The following is a 20772-nucleotide window of genomic DNA, read 5'->3' as shown; positions in this document are numbered from 1 at the left end:
AATGCACATACTGGCCAAGACAAGTGCCCAGTATGAGTGAGTAAAAAGGACACAATATGAAATGTGCCAGATCACATTTACACTGAAGTCATTCAGTAGGATGACCCCATCCACTGCAATAGCAGTCACATATTTGGGCCACTTAGACTTAACTCAACTAGCATCCCAGATGCCTGAATTACCCATTCAGGCCTTTTCCCTTAGGAAAAATCAAAGAAGCAGCAAATGAATACAATCTAATTTCCCTACAAGCTGGCTTTCCGAGCGCTGGAACACATGCATGGACTACTGCCATGTACTGAAGAGATGGCTCTGGAGCTGTGCCAAAGTGTTTTCCACAGCAATCAATACTGGCCTACTGCTGCAGTCCCCAGCCTGTCAGTGTGTGCATGTGTGTTTGTGCATGTGTGCCAAAGCCTTGTCAGCTAGGGGGACGGAATGGAGGAGAAGCGAGGTCAGATGAAATCAGAGGTGATGATAATAGCACATTAATATAACATGATCCAGAAATACTTTGCATGGTTGTGAATTTCCAATAAGACTGACTTGCCATATTTGCAGTAAAGCAGGGGAGATACACACAGCACACACACACACACACACACACACACACACACACACACACACACACACACACACACACACACACACACACACACACACACACACACACACACATATATACACACATATATATAGACACACACATGCATGGAAAATTAACTCCCTGATGCAGCGTATACAATAAGTGGGTGTTGTGCAGTTAACTGTTATCTAAAACAGCTTTCTCCTGGAAAATCTGTTCAACAACAGAAAGCATTGCAGCTAGCAAGCAGTGCCGGAAGGAGGAGAAGGCCATTTGGTGCAAAATAGAATAATGTGTCACTCAATAATGCGTTTTAAACACATGTGCCTGTTTGGTTGGTGGCATTTTGCAGGAGGACAAATAGTGCAGAGGCCCCAATAGAGGGTTTGTCATAATGGCTGAGCAGCACAACACAAAGCCTGTTTAAAGAGCAAGCAGAGCTCAACTGGTTGGGGTAAACACTGCCTGTCAGATGGAGATACAATGAAAAATAGAGCCTCCTGCACATATGGACTTAATCATTAACTTGGAATGTGTCTTGTTTAAAAATCCTGGATTAATAACAAGGATAAATGCGTTTCAACGCTGCCTGAGAATAATGTTTTATCCATTAATATATTTTATTTACCAAATCACAATTTCAATCACTTTTTTTTATTCCATTCAGAGCTGACAGGGTTGAAAAGGGAATTGACCTCAAGCTCCTGCGACAGCAGAAAAACAAGCACAGTAGGTCATGGGTTGAATCCTCTCGTCACTGCCTGCCTTCCGCAGAACAGCACAGTAAAGCACGGCTCGGGAGGGGCAGAGCAAACAAATACCTGAGAAATACCCAGGAAATTACATCATACCACAATGCTGAGAACACAAGTGAATCAGTAATGTGATTCTGGACAGCCAGTTCAATAAAGGTTGTTTTGATGTTTATGTCTTGAGGGGGGTAAGCATCCCTTTGGTATTTTGGGGATATTGGCTCCAGGCTTCAAATAATTGCTATCTCGAAATACAAGGTATGAGACACAGCTGCATGCATGTACTCTTTAATGTTACAGAAACAAATGAACCGAGTGGCCAAACGCTGAATGTCAGCTACAGTATATGTGGTGTAAAAATAAGAGAACATGATGACAGCAACACGAATAATATTGAGCTCATGAAAAAAGCTGCCAAATAAATCCTGTAAATACAGTATGGTATACTTCCACATAACCATAGGTCAAATGGGTCCCGATGATTCACTGTCAGCAGACTAATGTGAGCTAGACTAATGTGAGATCCTGATTTTCAATGAATCAGTTAAGAGATTAAAATACGATATATCACCAGCAACCTGAAGTAATGACATGCAGGTGGATTATGTCATCATGATTTTCAAGTCCCTTTGCAACTCACTCATATTTTGTTTCTTCTTCCAGTGTTTACAACCACTGAACACAGAAATAAACATTTTCCACGCATACTGAATACTTGTTTCAAATTAGTCATCAGTGCCTGCCACTTAGAGGACCATGTCTATGATTTCAACGGTGACCCAAGTCCAATATTATCATGGTATCATTGCTCTTTGAGACAGGCTTCTTCTTTTCTTGTTTTTGGATTATGGATTGCAACTTTAAGCACTGCTAGCTGACTCATGCAGTGCAGATTAGTGTTATGGGGCAAAGTCAGCGAGAATGTGAATGGGCTCAGTGAAGGTCATAAACTGACTTAGAGTTGTCAAGGTAATTTCCACTGTGTAATATAAGTAGGCCGATTTGCTGAGAGCATAAGGTTTGACAAGCCCTTTCATTGAGGGCAATCTGCAGGCATGCACACAGCCCTTAAACATATCATTACCAAATGATAGTATTTTACAGTTTATTCTATGACCAAAATGTGTCTCCAATTCAGCTCTGTTTGACAAATGTATCAGCATATACCAGGAATGTGTCCTCTGGTGGTGCAAGATGTTATATTATTCAGCCTCTGCTTCTCATTAGATTTGAAACTCTATTAGAAAATGGTACAGCTTAGACTTCTGTCCTTATATGATTTTCTGTGTTATAGTAGTATATTCATTTAAAAAGTCCTTAGATTTGCCTAAGCCACCATGCCCTTTTGATTGGGGAATTGGTTAATATTATATTTTTTCATATAGCCAATTAGCTGGAATGTAAGCACTTTGCAATGCAAATGTGTATTAGGGAAAGGGGCGGAGCTGACAAGTCTATTGCGCAAGCATGGCCACTGAATCGACGATGCATGCACTCAAAGTAATGACTAAATAATTACAGCTTGTTAGATGCTAAAACGAGAGGGCTCTAGTAGGTGATGCCCGCCGTTGATAGAAGAATTCTGCCATCATACATGATTGCTTGTCTAAGCAGCAGGCCATAAATAGCCACCTTTCTCATGAAAAGGAAATGTGATAGCCGCTCTATTACTCAAGAGGAAAGAATGTAAGTAAACCATCAGCGGAACAGTCAAGTACAAACCCCGGCTTTGTCCTCCTTCCCCATAAACAATATAACAACAGCAGAGAATAATTTTCATCTAAACCACAAGTGATTCAAAGGAGAGGGTCGAAATGAAAGCCTTGTTGTCGGTCGATGAGGAATGTCAATGCGGAGTAATGATGGCATATAAGCACAGATTATTTGTTTTATGGCCAGTGAGAAAAGCATTCCCACCAACTTATCAAAGTAATGCCGTTCAGTGGAGGCGGTGCGACTGGATGACAGTCAATCATAACTACTGCCTCTATGCCAACAGCCACATGTAACACTGAGATTTTAAGTGGCTCAGTAAATGTGAGGCGACGACGATATCACATCTATTAAATCATGGATGAAAAAATGTCCACACAGAATATTATGCAAATCATGGAGTGTTAAGACGTGTCAGCACTCAGTGTCTCTGCTTCGCTCTGCTTTTAACCACTTGAACCCCAGAATCCATATTGTGGGGAACGCTTTCGCTGAAAATAGCAGATCGGCAAGCTCACCTTGCCTCGCATTGTGAGCTTGCCCATCGGCTATTTTCAGCGAAAGCTTTCCCCACAATAACAGAGACACACTAGTATTGAGCCCTGAGGGACTCAGAAGCGACTCTCTCATCATCAGCGCAGCCAGGCAGCGTTACAAGATATTTAATAATTATCATACCGACCAATCTAGCGCGGTCTGATCCCATATATATATTCATTGTCATTTTGCAATTTCCGCCCATATGTCAGAATATGACATGCATCATGATGAAGAAATGAAATGACAGTGCCTACGCGCTGGATTCTTGCGGATTTTCCCCTCTATAATACAATTAACCCCATAGAGCGCAGCGGCAGCCTTATTGAGCGCAGCTGGACAAGTGCACATTCAGCACGTTGACACCACAATGAACAAGCAGGCTGAAAGTAGACTTAGCAACAATTCTCTATAGGTCAAACACTCTTCTTTTAGTTTAAAACACTGGTTCTCAAACTTTTTCATGACAAGGACCCCCAAATTGAAATTAATTTGGCCGCGGACCCCCATCTGAATAGTTTTTGTGCCAGGCAGGGAAGAGAAGATTTTTGTTTAAAAAAAAAAAAATGGGGGAAAAAGAGGAAAATCCAAATTATTAAAGAATGTCCAAACATTTTCGAAATTCTTCAAAATAATTGCAGATTCACAGCTCGCAGTGACGCGCTGTGAGCTTGTACATCTGGTATTTTTGAATAGCCAACGTAAAAATAACCCTAACCCATATATAAGTGGTTGAAATGATTGTGATGGTATATCAACCCATTTTGCTGGGGACCCCCTGGAACCCCTGGGGGTCCCCGGACCGCACTTTGAGAACCAATGGTTTAAAATGCATCAATGTCGGTGCATCAATCAATGCGTGGGTTTATTAATCAGAATGCCCTGGATGTCAAACACTGACAAGGGACTGGCAACACTAAACGCAATAAAGAGGTGATTCAATCAAGCGCGCATGCATGGACCAGTGTTGCCATGTCAGCTTATTATAAGCGACTTTGTGCTTGTGCTTATTTTTCTGTAAAGGTGCTTGTTTAAGTGTTGTGTTTTTTTGGGGCTTGTTTCAAAAGTGTAGTGGCTTATCTGGGCTTGTAATCTAAATATTGTTTAAACCAGTGTTTTTTCATGTCAAGGACCCCCCCCCCTCCATTAATATGTATTTATCCACGGACCCCCATCTAAAAATATCTGCAAAATAATAATAATTGAAAAATGGTCTTTCCTGAGTAAAGTAAAGTAGTCCTATACATTAGAACATGCTTAAGCATTCAACAATAAAGGTATAATATTTCTACAGTTGCTAAAAAATTACAACAAAACCTGTATATCCAGTCATTTTGGGGCATACACAAGAAGTTGAAGGATAAAAGTCTGATAATACCTGGTTGCTTATTTCTCTCGCAAACCTGGCAACACTGGCATGGACATGCAAGAACATCAACAACAAACAACCGCGATCCCCGCCGTTTGTTTGGGGAAAGTACGATATAAAGCGTTTAAACGACAGCATCGTCATTGTTGGTCATTTATTCCTCCTACCTCTCCGTGGCTGACCGTACGTCCCTGGGGAGCATCCTCGGGTAGGAAATAAAGTTTGGAGCTGGATAAAAGTTGCCTGCTCGTCCTGTCCTCCCAGAGCAGCTGCAGCTCCGCTATGCAAATAGGATCCTCCGGTCTACATCTGACGAGGAAAAAGTCTCCCAGGGACAAAATCCTCGCTTTATTATTACCGTCGTCCCGGTGGTGGAATTTAAAGGCTTTGTAGAATATATATGATCCATGTAAACCGCAAGACGAGCCCACCCACTGTGGAGGGGGAAAAAAACACACCAATACATCAAATTAATTAAGGAATGCCTTAATAAAACGTTCGGTTAAGAACAATTCGCAGTCAAGATAGGACACATAAACCCAAGATACTGGAGAAGCAAAGTCTGGTGGCTTAAATAGCAACGTTGTAAATTATCGCTATTTTCGCACACATCTAGAAGCATGTTAACTATTTTTAGCTGTTCAAAATATGTCATGGATAGATGTGATCATCATATACACAATGAAATATTTCAAAGTTTCAACCGGTACGGACGTAGAATTACAACTATCGGTACTTGATGATTGGTAGAATGTGAACGTTCAATAGAGGGATTGTTGATCAGAAACGTTACCTTCAGTGAGTTCGGCTCCATCTCGACGATATGAATTGATTAAACTCAACACGCTCTCCAAAACTTGCTGGCTTGAATGGATTGCCGAAGGTCCTGTAAGGACCATATTGGTTGTACAGATAAAACATGTTGTCTTTGGTCGATAAACACTGGCGTATTTTTTTTTAGATGGCTTAATTTAGTGCAAGAATATGTATGATACGGTACATGTATCCGTTAGATACATAAAATGTATAATACATAATTTAACTGCACGTCGATGGAACTACCGCATAGATCCGAGCAAAACATAGCGATATAACTCCTATATTATCAAGAATTACAGAGCATTGAGCAAAGATATTTGTATAAAAACTATGACTTACCATTGGCGTAAAGACTCCACGCTTATTACGTCTCTATGTGGACTTGTAAGTAGTTTTTTGTGTCTTTCTGGAGTATGTTTCTTGCAGGACTTGTGTAAAAGACGTTCAGTATGAAAGCACATTTCTCACAGTAATGATACTGGTGCGCTTTCGGACTCTCTCTTTGGCAGGTGTTTCGCCCAGGTGGGCGTGGTTTTGAGGTTAGGTTGTTCCCAAATAGTGGGTCGGGGCCCATTTGTGGGTTGCAGACCAATTTTTATGCGTCGCGATTAGCAAGTAAATATCCCTTGTTTTACTTATGATAAAAAAAAATACTCATTAAAAATACACAAAAAAAAACGTTAGAAGTAGTGAAATAGCATGCGATGCGTTGTGAGCTTGTATATCTGCTATTTTCACCAGTTTGGCTCCCGGGAAGACATCAAATTTCTATTTTGGGTCACGACCAAAAAAGTTTGGGAACCACTGGGTTAAAGGCATATTTTCTGTAAGGGTAAGGTTTAGGCATATAACCACGCCCACCTGGGCGAAACACCAAAGAAAGAGGGAGTCCCGGTGCTTTGCTGTGCTATGGATGCCTTCAAGAAACAATGTTACATCAAAGTTAATAGGACTATCAAATGTTTCCTCAAAAGGCAATGTGGGACCCATGAGGTACTGGCTTTGCTTTGAGCAAACGAGCACGATATATGGCTTAAAGCCTTAACGTAGCCTGCTTCATGTTAGATTTATTTAGGCCTATTGAAAAATAATGGCCTTTATAAAAATGAAGAGAGCTTTCAAAGAAAGAAATTGGCCGAGTTTAGTACTACGCGTCACGGGATAGGCGGTCCTATGTATGTATGTGTGTGTGTGTGTGTGTGTGTGTGTGTGTGTGTGTGTGTGTGTGTGTGTGTGTGTGTGTGTGTGTGTGTGTTAGTGTGTGTGTGTGTGTGTGTGTGTGTGTGTGTGTGTGTATATATATGTGTATGTGTATGTGTATGTATGTATGTATGTATGTCTGTATATATATATATATATATATATGTGTGTGTGTGTGTGTGTGTGTGTGTGTGTGTGTGTGTGTGTGTGTGTGTGTGTGTGTGTGTGTGTGTGTGTGCCGTGTCTGTCTGTCTGTCTGTCTGTCTGTCTGTCTGTCTGTCTGTCTGTCTGTCTGTCTGTGCATGCATGCCTGAGTGCCTGCTTGCGTGTGCGTGTGTGTGTGTGTGTGTGTGTGTGGTGTGTGCAGCCTACACTGAATATTTAAATAAAATTCTGTCTATTTGGACAATCAGTCCTCCTGACTCCTGCTCAAGGTTCAGAATATCCGTTAGTACATTAGGATTAATTACGAAAGCTCACTAAAGGCATTCATTAACGTCAACTTCAATTACATTATTGATTCAATTTCAATTAAATTATTACTGTGATAGTGTGTAGAAGACAGACATTTAAAATCAATGGTCTACTGTCATTAACAAAGAAGGCTGCTCAACCGTTTAGTCATTTTGCCGTCGGCAACATTTTATCAGGTGCATGCATGCATAGGGTTATTGATCGATCGGAAAATACCCATACAGTCCACAGCGGGGTACTGTTTTCCACAACCATCCACCCATGTCCTCCTTTTATCCACAGTGGTGGAAACAAATACTCAAATTGTTTATTTAAAAGTATCAATACTGCAATGTATAAAACAATCTTTTGAAAATAGCAGATCTAGATGCTCACAATGCGTCGCATGACTTGCATCGCCACGTATTGTGAGCTTGCAGATCTGCTATTTTCAAATTTCTGATTGATTGATTGATTGATTGATTGATGTACTTTATTTAGTAAGACATGAGAACAGTACATGACAGTACATAACAGTACATGGAAGTACAAATTCACAATACAAGGTCTACTAAACTGGATAGCTCAGTTAAGCACGTAGCTTGTTTAAGATGAGATCCCCACGCACACAAATCATGATGAGATGATCTGAAGTGGGTAATGTATGTTTTGTAATGATAATCACAACCTGCCAAGTAACCAGTAACTATAGTTTGAAAATAATTGTAGTGGAGTAAAAGTACAATATTTGCCTCTGAGATGTATGTAGTGGAGTAGAAGTAAAAGTACTTAAAATTGGAAATACTCCAGTAAAGTAACTGGAGTAACTTAAAGGAGAACTTCACCCATTTTCAACCTGTCTTCATATAATAAGTCCTCACTAATGCTCATGATATAATGGTAAAAAAAAAATCTAATCAGTCTGTGTCTCAGAGGAGGGCTGTAGACAGTTCAGAAACCCGTCTACCAGTGACATCATCGATGGGGAATCCAAGCTAATAGAAACTGCAGGCTTTGTATTCCTGGAAAGTTGCAATGCAATAATAGATCCCATTGTTCTCGCCTTGATAAAAATCTGAATGAAAAAATGTTAATCTTTTTTGGGGGGAAAATTCTGCCTAACGATGATGTCACTGGTAGACGGGTTTCTGGACTGTCCACAGCCCTCCAATGAGACACAGACCAAGTAGATTTTTTTTTTATACTTTTATCATGAGTATTAGTGAGGACCTATTATATGAAGATAGGTTGAAAATGGGTGAAGTCGTCCTTTAAGTACAGTAGCCTACTTCAGTAAATGTACTGTGTTACTTTACACCACTGTATCCGCCACACACAGCAGACTCAGAGCATGCAACAGCGACATGCTTCTCACACTGGCTATTTCAAGTAGACCGTGTTACGCAATAGGCCTTCTCTGATGGATATAATTGGGTCGAGATTGCAGGCGCAGTGATTTTCATCCAGTCAAGTGATTAACTGACACATTTTGCTGCTCGTGTTGTTGCTGCTACGAATGATGCTATCTTTTATGTGGAAAACACAGGGTGATGGAGACTCAGTGTTCTCTAAAGTGGAGACTTTTCAATCCTTAAGTCCTACATGTAATATGAATAGAATAGATAGAAAATAATTTTAAATAACAATACAAAATAAATACATATATATATACATATACATACATACATACATGCATACATGCATACTTGCATACATGCATACATGCATACATGCATACATGCATACATGCATACATACATACATACATACATGCATGCATGCATTGTATGCAGCAGGCCATGTGCATATTTTGGGCTTTCTAAATTTCTAAATAGTAGCAACATTTCTCCTAAAGTGGACACTGAATAAGAAACACTTTGGAGGTGTGGGCTGTGGAAGTGTAGGTTTCTTGTATATTTGACTGAACCCCATATAGCAGAAAACGCGTTTCTCTCTCTAAGCCATTTCAATGACTGAATCATTGAGGCTGCATTGTTAATGGCAGCCAGCATAATGAAGTCCCTAGTCAATCAATGGCACTACTCAAACTCTTATCTGGTAATTGGAAGTGCTTGCGTGTCAATAGAAAGAGAAGAGCCAAGTAGATAGTAACATTTTGATGCAAATACACTGCTTGATATGAATTGAGTCACACTGACAAATCTTTATTCATTCATAATGAGAACATGATGGTGAGATAACGTGTTGGTGTTTAGTATTAACACTAATTTCTATGAAATAATGTAAGATAAGATGTGACACACACACATTATAAAATGATGTATGTCTCTATGTATAACATGTATATACACTGTATAAATAAGTATATATTTACATGTAGGCTACTGTGTGTGTGTGTGTGTGTGTGTGTGTGTGTGTGTGTGTGTGTGTGTGTGTGTGTGTGTGTGTGTGTGTGTGTGTGTGCGTGCGTGCGTGCGTGCGTGCGTGCGTGCGTGCACATATGGATGGAACTCAAGCCATTAACCACTTTCAACCAGGAATCCCTACATTTTGGGAATGCCACTTGGCTATAGGCAAAAGATTCCCCAAACATTCTAAAATGTATTTAAAAAAAAGCTATTTACGCTATTTGTACGACAAAATATGTATGGTATAGGGCTTTACCCTACATGCTCACAAGTGTGTGTGAGCTTGTAGATCGGCTATTTTCACCAAATGTTAGCTTATTACGACATGCCCAAAATAGGGATTCTATAGTTCATGTGGTTAAAGGAGTAGTTCATCCCAAAAAAAAATACTTATTTTCTATCAATTACGCACCCCATGAAGCCTTGAATTCATGGAGGTTTTTTAGTTTTTGGCGCATTCCTGAGCCAATAATTTGATGACCGGGTCATCGGTCAATAGGAGACTCAGTAGGAGACTCCGCAGGTCATCAAATTATTGGCTTAGTAATGCGACAAAAACAAAGAAATCTCCATGAATTCAAGGCTTCAAGGGGTGTGTAATTGATAGAAAATAAGTAGTGTTTTGGGTGAACTACTCCTTTAAGTGGTTAAAGGGACTGTGGTTAGTATTATGCATTATATATTTTATAAATATATAAAATATTGCTTTTATAAAAGCAACAACTGATTGTATAATATGAGGAAGACTGACACATCAACCATGTACTGTATACTTAGTTGACCGGGGTACCCCAGGGCTCTATACTTTGTCCACTCCTATTTCCAGACAATAACTATCTGTTATTTTTGCAAAATGTCCTCCCCAGAATAGGCACGCTGGGGTTCATGTGGTTAAAATGTATTTCAAATAATGGTTAAAAGACAATCGAGTGTGTGAAGAACATATTGTATGTATTCTTGTCCTCGTGTTCTTAAGCGTGTTTGTAGCTACAGTATTGTTTTTTATTGGTCTTTTGTAGCGGTCATTGCCCCAGCCCATGGGACCACAGTTGAAAATTTGCCCAAGATGAGCACGTTTACACAAAATGTTTATTCACGTGCACTGTCCCTGTAACTTTAAAATGTATTCATAAAAATCTTCAAATCCCCTCTAGAAAATATGAAAGCAGCAGCGAGTCTAGCAGCCTCTAATATGGGCTTTGATTGCTTGAAGCCAGTATTTTACTCTAGCAATTTGTGCTTTATGCAATCAGTACACTGTCAGCAAGTTTATCAGGGCACCTTACTTTGCTGATAGAAATAAGCTGAGCAGTGAATTTGGAAAAATGTCTGACTTGAGTACTAATATCCATTTACTATGGGTTAGGGTAATCTTTAACTAAATTAGCTTAATTATGGGATAATTTATGATATATGATGTTTTCTCATTTGACACCTATATTATGTGAGGGATAAGATATGTGGCTAGGCTTTACCCCCGCACTTAATGTGGGTGCTTTATGTTTTACATTTTAGGACTGGCAAAAAGCAGAAAGGGTGTATTTGAACTGTATATATTGTGTACCTACTGTACAGTATATCGCAGATTTTGCCAACTGCCTTCCGTTTGTCCGTCCGTCCGTCTGTGCTCAAGTACTACGTGCTCAATGCCCTTAAACACAGACCACCCAAAGCACAGAAGAAACGGTACCTTTTCCGTTCCTTCAAGGCCACCAAGTTCTTCCAGTCCACAAAGCTGGACTGGGTGGAAGTGGGTCTGCAGGTGTGCCGACAGGGCTACAACATGCTGAATCTGCTTATCCACAGAAAGAATCTCAACTACCTGCATCTCGACTACAACTTTAACCATTCAGGAAAACTGTGTCTGACTGTAAAGTGCCTAACTTGTCCATCCGACTAATTGACTTAACTAGGCTTATACATACATACAAAAAATTCATATGAAATGAAATGTTGTCTAATGGTCCTATAAGGGATGGGTCACAAGAAGGGACTATACACGAAGATAAGGATGAGCTGTATTCATTTGAATATCTATTAACTAATACATGGCTTGCCATGAAACTTGCTGAGTGCATTCATGCTTCCCAGAGGATGAACCCTAACCACTTGAGTGACCTCATGACCTTTAGTCTAGCACAACCCTCAGGCCAAAATACAAACTTTGCACACATGGGCCTCATTCACTAAGCTTGTTTACACCCATATTTTGTACTTATCAGCATTTATGAAAATGCCCACATTACGAGTCAGATATTTTGTCCGTGAATTTTGACAGACGTCCGCTCTTTCTCACGTCTGCTCGGAGGCAGACTTACATGGGACCAAAGCTTGCGTATGTCATCAGAATGCAAAATCAATTACAAAGTGCCAAACCTCAAATAAAATATTTATGTGCCCAACATTTGTCAACACATAAAAAAAGAAAGAAAAAAGATGTCAAACGATCTATTGCTTGCATGCATATTATAGACATGATGCAAATTCAACCGATTTTCTTTCCTTTTCAGTAGACGCATTTAAAGCCAAATTATTAGATCCCTCCCTCCCTCTACCATGTCTGTCCCTCATCCATCCATCTGACTGAGGTATCTCCAGAGGAGGTGCCTACTATACATTGATTCACATCACATCTTCACCTGTGTTTTCTGTTCACCTTTATAGTGCGCATGGATCAGATATTGTTGTGTTTCCATACACATTTCTCAATAGGCTACACATTGATTTATTGTGAATATTTACAGTTTTATTAACAGTTTCAAAAGAAACTCATTCACCGAAAATACCAGCCGTGTGACACACACACAAATATTTTGTTCCGCGGTGGGCATAAAAAATAATTCTACGGAAGGATGCACTTCTGCCACGTGATCACCAATCACAGACGGAGTTCAACTTTTTGAAGAAATTTTGCGGAACTTATCCCCTATGTTGTCTATAAATCAAGTCATCATAACACGATCGGGACGTAACTTGAATGGCGCAGAGTCGGCTGAAGCTGACTTCGCCACTTTCGGCACTGCGACTTGCTCGCCTAATAGCTCGCCAGCGGTGCCTCTCATGGGGTCAAGTCCTTTCCAGATGGCGCGCCTCTGTCGTTGTAACAGATTTTTGCCTGACTACTTCCCAACTTAATATTAGGGGCTGTAGTCTGTTCTCACTAAGCAGGCCTCACTGGGGGCGAGCGTTCCACGGCAAGTGGGGCGAGTGGTCCCCCGCTGAGGGCAAGCGATCTGCGCCAAACAGGGCGAGTGGTCCGCCGCTGGGGCCGTGAGTTTCACGTAATAAATGGGGGCGAGTGTGTTTTGGGGCGAGCGATTCGGTTACCAAGCACCATTATAGTGCATCTACAAAACACTTGAAGAAGAAAGCCTCAGGGAAATTAGGTCAACATAGCTACACTATCTCACTATCTCTTGCCACTCCTATATTACACAGTGGAGATCCATCTATCAACAATGGAAAGCCGTGGCCCATTAAAAATCCATCAGGTAAATTTGTTCCCGGGCGCACGTTTCAATAGTAACTTTACACCTGTGTCTTTGTTGCCATAATCACATGACAAAAGCTTGCTCTGCAAGATGACTTTAGGAAAGGTAACGAGATCTGAGTAATGTTACTGGGCTATGTTTAGCTTCTCCACCTCATTATAACATGGTCTTACATTTCCCCCATTCAGTGACACTGGAGTCCACCTACAGCAGACAGTGCATAAACAGATAAAGAAAAATCCAATTACTTTATTAAAAATGACACTTTTAATTACTTGGGTCAGACATAGTCAAAGGGAGTTTGATAAGATTGTTTCCATTGATATTAGAAGTTGTTTCCTGTTTGATCAGATCTGTTAACTCTTAACAGTGGAGTAAAATCCTATCACTGGCAGACAATACAGTACGTCACTCTGTGATGTCTTGTGTGTATTTCACAAACGGAAGTAGATGCTGTACAATATGCTGCTTTGCTTTACTAAGTTCTCATTGTAACTGTTACAATACAACGTCTTGAAACAATAACAAGACAAATTTTCTCCTTTCTGCTCTTATCTAAATTCATGCAAGCTATTTTTCCTAATTTCACTTCATACCTCATGTTTAATCATCAGTTTCCACCTTTTCAATTACAATATTCAACAACCAAGTGCACTCATTCGCCAAGAGAGCCATTATTTTATCCATTAGTGGCTGTGGTCATTGTGCATGCCTAATATCATATATCTATATGTGCACTAGTCATCATAATTCACAAGGCAAACATTGGTTGGCCTAGTCTGAATGGCTGCCATAACAATGAGCTAATTGCCTGCGAAACACAATTTCACATCTGCATGGGCCACTATTACAGCTGAATTGTCAGATAATGTCAAGTGAGTCATTTTATTAAGCATCACGCAAATGTAATCATGTGGCACAGCAACGTGAGTTTGAGTGTATACAAGTGTTAACATTACTATGGGTTTAAGGTTATTATGGCTGGCAAATGTAAATTGCTTCAATGACAGAGCGTGCTCAGCTGAATCAGAAATGTGCAAACTACAAACAAAATGGGCTGCTTCATTCCCACTTGCCATCTGCATACACATCAGGAGTTCAGGACACACACACACGCACACACACACACACACACACACACACACACACACACACACACACACACACACACACACACACACACACACACACACACACACACACACACACACACACACACACACACACACACACACACACACACACACACACACACACACACACACACACACACTTAATGTACGTGCACAGTCACATACTCTATCTTTCCATCTGAAACCAGGATTAGAAGCATGAATAATGTATTTATGCAAATGTCCAGACCAGTGGGGTATAACTATAAACGATGAGGGTGATTGAAAAGGCATTTTGTTAGATTGAGTTACAGCTGCCTGTGGGTTAGGGATGTTTTCACTGCAGACAGGAAAGTGAACACCGGTGAATCTAAAAAAGCCTTTTTGAAGGAAAGAGGTCAAAGCATCTCTACATCTGAGGAATACATCACACAATCTGTGCTGGCCATTTTAAAATTTGTCCAAATGCATTTCAAAACATCACTGAGGCTATATGGCACCCAGTGGTCAAACTATAATCAACTATGAAGCCACAAAGGACAGTGATCTCACCACTCTGCACCTGTATAATACATTATCACTGAATTTTCCATTCAGTCCCTGAATTGTTATGAGTCATAAATGTCAGCGATCAACGATTATCAGATTATCCACCAATCCATGTTATCCTCCATCTGGTGAGGATCCTGCATTTATAGGCACAATTTGTATACTATAAGTATTATCACAGAATTTTAGATGGGTCACATTAAAACCACTGAAGCATTAGGTTGTATTCTGTATGTCTGTGTACATTTGAATCTGTTTAATCCATGTGAATCCCATTCATATTCCAATCCCTAGATTTGGACTTTCTCTAAATTGGGACATGAATGGCCAATGGGCCAATTCATTGGGAATGGAGACAAAGGAAACGTTTTGAAATATGTAGCAGAGAAGATGAAAGTACTGTAGCTACATCATTTTCTCCAGAGCACAGCACTATATGTAAGTGAATATACAGTAATATATATATATATATACACACTTCATGTGCGCACACACACACACACACACACACACACACACACACACACACACACACACACACACACACACACACACACACACACACACACACACACACACACACACACACACACAGTATTCCTAGCATTTATAATATATCTCATCTTATAGGCTATGGCAATTTCGGAATCCCTTGAAGTTGCTATGGTAACGGGTATGTTGAGACGGCTAATGACCTATGCAAAAAACACTCATTGTAAACTTCACTGAAGCTAAATGAGATTGCTGTCTGTGCCGTGTGTGATACATGGCTGAGAACATAATCCCTGCGCTATGCTTGGCCTTTCCTTCTACACGGGGCAAATTTAGGTCGTTAATATCAATATAAAACATCTGTGGGCTGTTTACTGTACTATGAATGTGAGCCAAGTAGCGAGCGGAGCCCAGCCCCAAGCTGCATAATAGCCTTTTGTTTTGATTTTCTAATGCAGAATTCATAACAGTTGTCAAGTTAAGTTCAGACACATCCACCCGAGTGAAAGGAAAATGAACACCCATATTATGGGTTAAAGGCAACCCAATATGTTTCACACTTAAATCCCTTTCAATATCTCTTTTATTTTTCGGCTTACGTCAAAAATTCCACATAGGGAAAAAAAAAAGCTTTGAAGGCCTTCTCTGCTCTGAGGCGAATCATATTTGTCCAATAAGTGCCGGGCTCTGTGCAGCTGTTGGGCTGAGACAGGGTGAGTCATGTGTTACCCATTTAATTCCAATTTCTCCCATGCAAATGTGTGACATGTGTGACTCTGCAGGCCCTAAAGTTGAAACATATACTGTGTTTTGAAACAGAGCGAGAGAATGAAGACCAGGCATATTTGAGTGCTTACCCACCTGCTTCGCGTGTAGGATACTGTTTAAAGAAAGTTAATATTCTTGGAAAGAAACCTCTCATGTTGTCTTTTACATGGCTTTCCATCGCAGGTCATCTCATCTGTCATGATGAAGTGAATAGACAAAGGACAGATGGATTCAGCGCAACTCCTTAAAAGGGCATTCATCGAAAAGTGGTTCTTTGGAAAAGTTGAGTTATGTTTATCAAGTGGCGGGAATTGGTATTAATGTTGAAACAAAACATTTGTCCCTCAAAGAAATAACTTGGCATCACAGTGATGTGATGAAGCTGCTAATTCTTAACAGACCTCACAGTCTTCTTTACTCCTCCTCTTTCCTTTCCCCATTATTCTTTGCTTTTTGGCAGTAGCACCAGTGTCAGGTTGACTGCTGGGTGACATTTATCAGCCTACTCACCTTGTGTAATGTGCTTTTGAGTTATGTTCCTAGACGGCATGGAGTGGACTGCCACCTTCTGGCCAATGCTGGTAACTATGCAGCTGACTAGAACATGGATTTATGGATATGGAGTTAACTGCCTGGTCAGTTATTATGAGAAATGTGTGGTGGGTGGCCGCTGATCCCGAACCACTGATAAGCACTAGGCTACAGCAAACAAATAGCAACATCCTCAGTTCAACATATATCTTACGTGATAGATAATCATTCAGAGCCCAAACTATACACTAAAGTGTAGCTCACAGAAAATGAATGGTTTTCAAAGCTGGATCCAAAAGGCCCAAATGTCTGGGAGCCCTCTATAAAATTGGGCAGATTTATACCCACTGTTCCAGAGGCTGAATTTATTAGTTTTTATATTTAGGTTAAGCTAATCACGTTTTAAATGATCAGTGTCATTTAAGAGCAGTTATCTCCTACAGTTGTGTAGATTGTGTGCACATTCGATGTGCGTGTGAGTGAGTAGGTTGGCTCTGACAGTGGCACCAATGTGTTTGGGGGGGCCTGAGGTGGTCTGCAGGCCCAGGGACCCATAGTCTAGACTCAGGATCCGGCCCTGCTGGTGTTAAGCAAGTGACACCGACGTACAACGCAGTATACAATTGTATGTGCTCCACAACAGACTAGACTTAGCCTACCCTCCTTATTGCAGTGGCAATGCTTGCTATATCCTAGCCATGGATCACACGACGGTCGTCTGTCACAACCGTCATGGCGAAACTTCAACCTGGTGTTGGCACACTCCCCCTTTTGGGCCCGTACATCTACATAAACAGATCTCAAATATAAAGTGCTTACCCCATGGCCACTGATGTTACAATTCTGTACGGGCCCTCAGAAGTACGTATCTTCCGTATTGTTCAATAAAAAGCATTTATTATTTTTTATAGTTTTTTATTATGATGTTTTTATTGATGTCTCTATGAGAGCTGCTGTAACACCTCAATTTCCCCTTGGGAATGAATAAAGTACCTACGTACCTTTAATCCGATCGGTGGCCAATTTCTCAGTTTCTTCGACCACGCAACCCTATCGGTTGGGAGGTGTATTGCAATCTGATACATTATAACTATGAGCAAATGACCACCAATCGGATTAAAATGCTTTTTATTGAACAATACGGAAGATACGTGTACTTCTGAGGGCCCGTACAGAATCGTAACATCCATGGCCATGAAGCACTTATTTGAAATCTGAACGTTTATGTAAATGTACGGGCCAAAAAAGGAGAAAGTGCAAACACCAGGTTGAAGTTTCGTCATGACTGTCATATAATATAATATATGACATTCATGTTTCAGGGCTAGCTACAGTGCCTTGCAAAAGTATTCATCCCCCTTGGCTGTTTACCTATTTTGTTACATTACAACCTGTAATTTAAATGTTTTTTTAATCAGAATTTTATTTCATGAATCTGCACGAAATAGTCTTAGTTTTGAAATGAAATGAGAAATATATATATAAAAAAAGATTTTTTTAAAATAAAGAACTGATAATTGGCATGTGCATATGTATTCACCCCCTTTGTTATGAAGCCCCTAAAAAGTTCTGGTGCAACCAATTACCTTCAGAAGTCATATAATTAGTGAAATGAGTCAGGGTTGGGTTATAAAAAAAATATCCAAATCTTTGATGTATCTCAAACCTGCCAAGAGAGGGCCGCCCACCAAAACTCACGGACCGGGCAAGGAGGGCATTAATCAGAGAGGAAGGTGCTCTGGTCAGATGAGACTAAAATTGAACTTTTTGGCCACCATGTTTCACTGTGGGCATGGTGTTCTTGGGGTGATGGGATGTGTTGGGTGTGCGCCAGACATAGCGTTTTCCATGATGGCCAAAAAGTTCAATTTTAGTCTCATCTGACCAGAGCACCTTCCTCCATACATTTTGGGAGCCTCCGACATGCCTTTTTGCAAACTCAAAACGTGCCAGTAATGGCTTTCTTTTGATGGTGCTCCTGGGGATCATCAAATATTTGGATTTTTTTTTTATAACCCAACCCTGACTCATTTCACTAATTATGTGACTTCTGAAGGTAATTGGTTGCACCAGAACTTGTTAGGGGCTTCATAACAAAGGGGGTGAATACATATGCACATGCCAATTATCAGTTCTTTATTTTTTTTAAATCCTTTTTTTATATATATATATTTCTCATTTCATTCAAAACTAAGACTATTTCGTGCAGATTCATCAAATAAAATTCTGATTAAAAAAACATTTAAATTACAGGTTGTAATGTAACAAAATAGGTAAACAGCCAAGGGGGGTGAATACTTTTGCAAGGCACTGTATATCTAACCTGACTCAGACAATACTATTATTTAAAAAATGGAACAGACGACAGACGTCTGTCATCTGATTCCTACCTGATGCAGCAAAAAGCTTCAGTTCACTAAACTAAGGCTTTATTGGCATGACAGCAATCACTGTGTTAAATTGAACTTAAGTTCGGTGTAGGTGTGATCACCGTGGGGCATCAATAAAAATGCACTGCTTTTCTTTGGGTATGTTTATACACGCACTGTGCATGGGGTTAAAGGTTACAGTTGTTTTTGTGTGTGTGGTTTTCTATACATCAAAGAATACAGAACGAAAAACAAGTTAACCATATGTATCACAGTAACATCAAACATCACAGTAACATCAAATATAAACTCACTTATACATCAAACCAATTCTTACTAAACATATCTGAAGCTCAGAAACAAATAACAGAACTCACAACTTACATATCTCTGCTGCCGGGCAGAAACCAGCTAACTCCAAAATGTTACATTTTTAGGAAATGACAAAAACAAAACAAAAAGTGGAGTTAGGAGGTTTTGTTCATCATTGATAAGAACAGCTGAATGGACCTCCAAGCTCACGATGAGGTTAGAGGTCAAAAGGGGGTGGGGCCTGAAGTCAGCAGAACTCCACTGCCCATTGGTGGACGTGGCTGGTTTAGCAGAAAGTTTGTGGATCCAATGGAGTTAGCTGGTTTTGTCAGAAGCGCTTTTTAATACTTTTCATTGGTTCAATATTTTTTTATCAACACACAGAGGTAAAGGGTGTTCAATAGCACTGATTTATGGAATAGAATGCAAAAGCGGAAAAATTGAGTTAGCTGGTTTTTGCCCGACAGCAACGATATATAAAAAGAAGATAACAAACAACACTACTTACTTCTAATGGACGCACACACTGGAAAAAGTAATGGTTTGTTGCTGCAGCTTAAGTTGCTGTTCTCTGCACAAGAAGAATGACACTCTGACAAACTAATACAGGTGCAAGGAATCAGTAATCAAATTAACAGACGGTGCAACGAAACGAGCAATCAACTACTGTCCACTCAGCACACATCAATAGGGAAATCTAAGGGACACAACTATCTTAGAGGAAAAGCAGAAACAATAATCATAAACAATAAACATAGGGCTTGGGAAATCTTATAATAAGACACTGAATCACCACTGACCACGATCCCTGATCTTTTTCAATAGACTACAACACACCACTACAATCTATTCCTGACCAGCACTCCTACATGGAATAACTTTTTTAAACCATGGGTTCTTTAGCAGATACAACCTCTTTGTTTGTTTGTTTGTTTGTTTTTATTTCATTCTTTCTCTCCTGTCAGTCTGGAGAAAAAAACTACTGCATTCTAGTTGCTTGGTGCTAAACTTGGTTTGAGGTTCATTTCAAGGTCAGACTGCAAGTGATTTAGATTCCAGGAAACAGGACAACAACCAGGGACACATCTGACAGATGCAACAGTATGTATCTGAAAACACACAAGTTATGCCTTATGCCTATGCTATGCATAATGTAGTACACAATACACAGTCTGTCTGTGTAGTAGCCTCGATCTCCAAGCTTTTATTGTTTAGTTTTGCTAAAAAAAAGTCTGTGAGTGACACTGGAGCTTACAGTACACTCAAGTATAGTTCCATTCCCCCTCCATTCACTGATATTTTTGTTGTGATTTCACATTATGCAAACTGCAGGATGGTGATAGATGATTT

General features: G+C 40.1%; 1 protein-coding gene across 1 annotated transcript in view; it reads right to left on the bottom strand.

Annotated features, from left to right (window-relative positions):
- The window catches only part of LOC311059124 (AT-rich interactive domain-containing protein 5B-like), an 86943-nt gene extending 80704 nt beyond the window's left edge, over positions 1 to 6239 (bottom strand). Inside the window, exons 1-3 of the mRNA XM_084076777.1 lie at positions 6116 to 6239; positions 5751 to 5843; positions 5125 to 5391 (exon numbers count right to left, since the gene is read on the bottom strand). Of these exons, the coding sequence (XP_083932903.1) occupies positions 5125 to 5391; positions 5751 to 5771 (288 nt within the window). The 5' untranslated portion in view covers positions 5772 to 5843; positions 6116 to 6239. The remainder of the gene's footprint in view (positions 1 to 5124; positions 5392 to 5750; positions 5844 to 6115) is intronic.
- Between the last annotated feature and the right edge of the window lie 14533 nt (positions 6240 to 20772).

This window comes from Gymnoscopelus microlampas (assembly GCF_963454915.1).
Source record: "Gymnoscopelus microlampas genome assembly, chromosome: 13".
NCBI lineage: Eukaryota > Metazoa > Chordata > Actinopteri > Myctophiformes > Myctophidae > Gymnoscopelus > Gymnoscopelus microlampas.
Note: the sequence above shows the minus strand (reverse complement) of the source record. Positions and strands in the feature narration are given on the sequence as shown.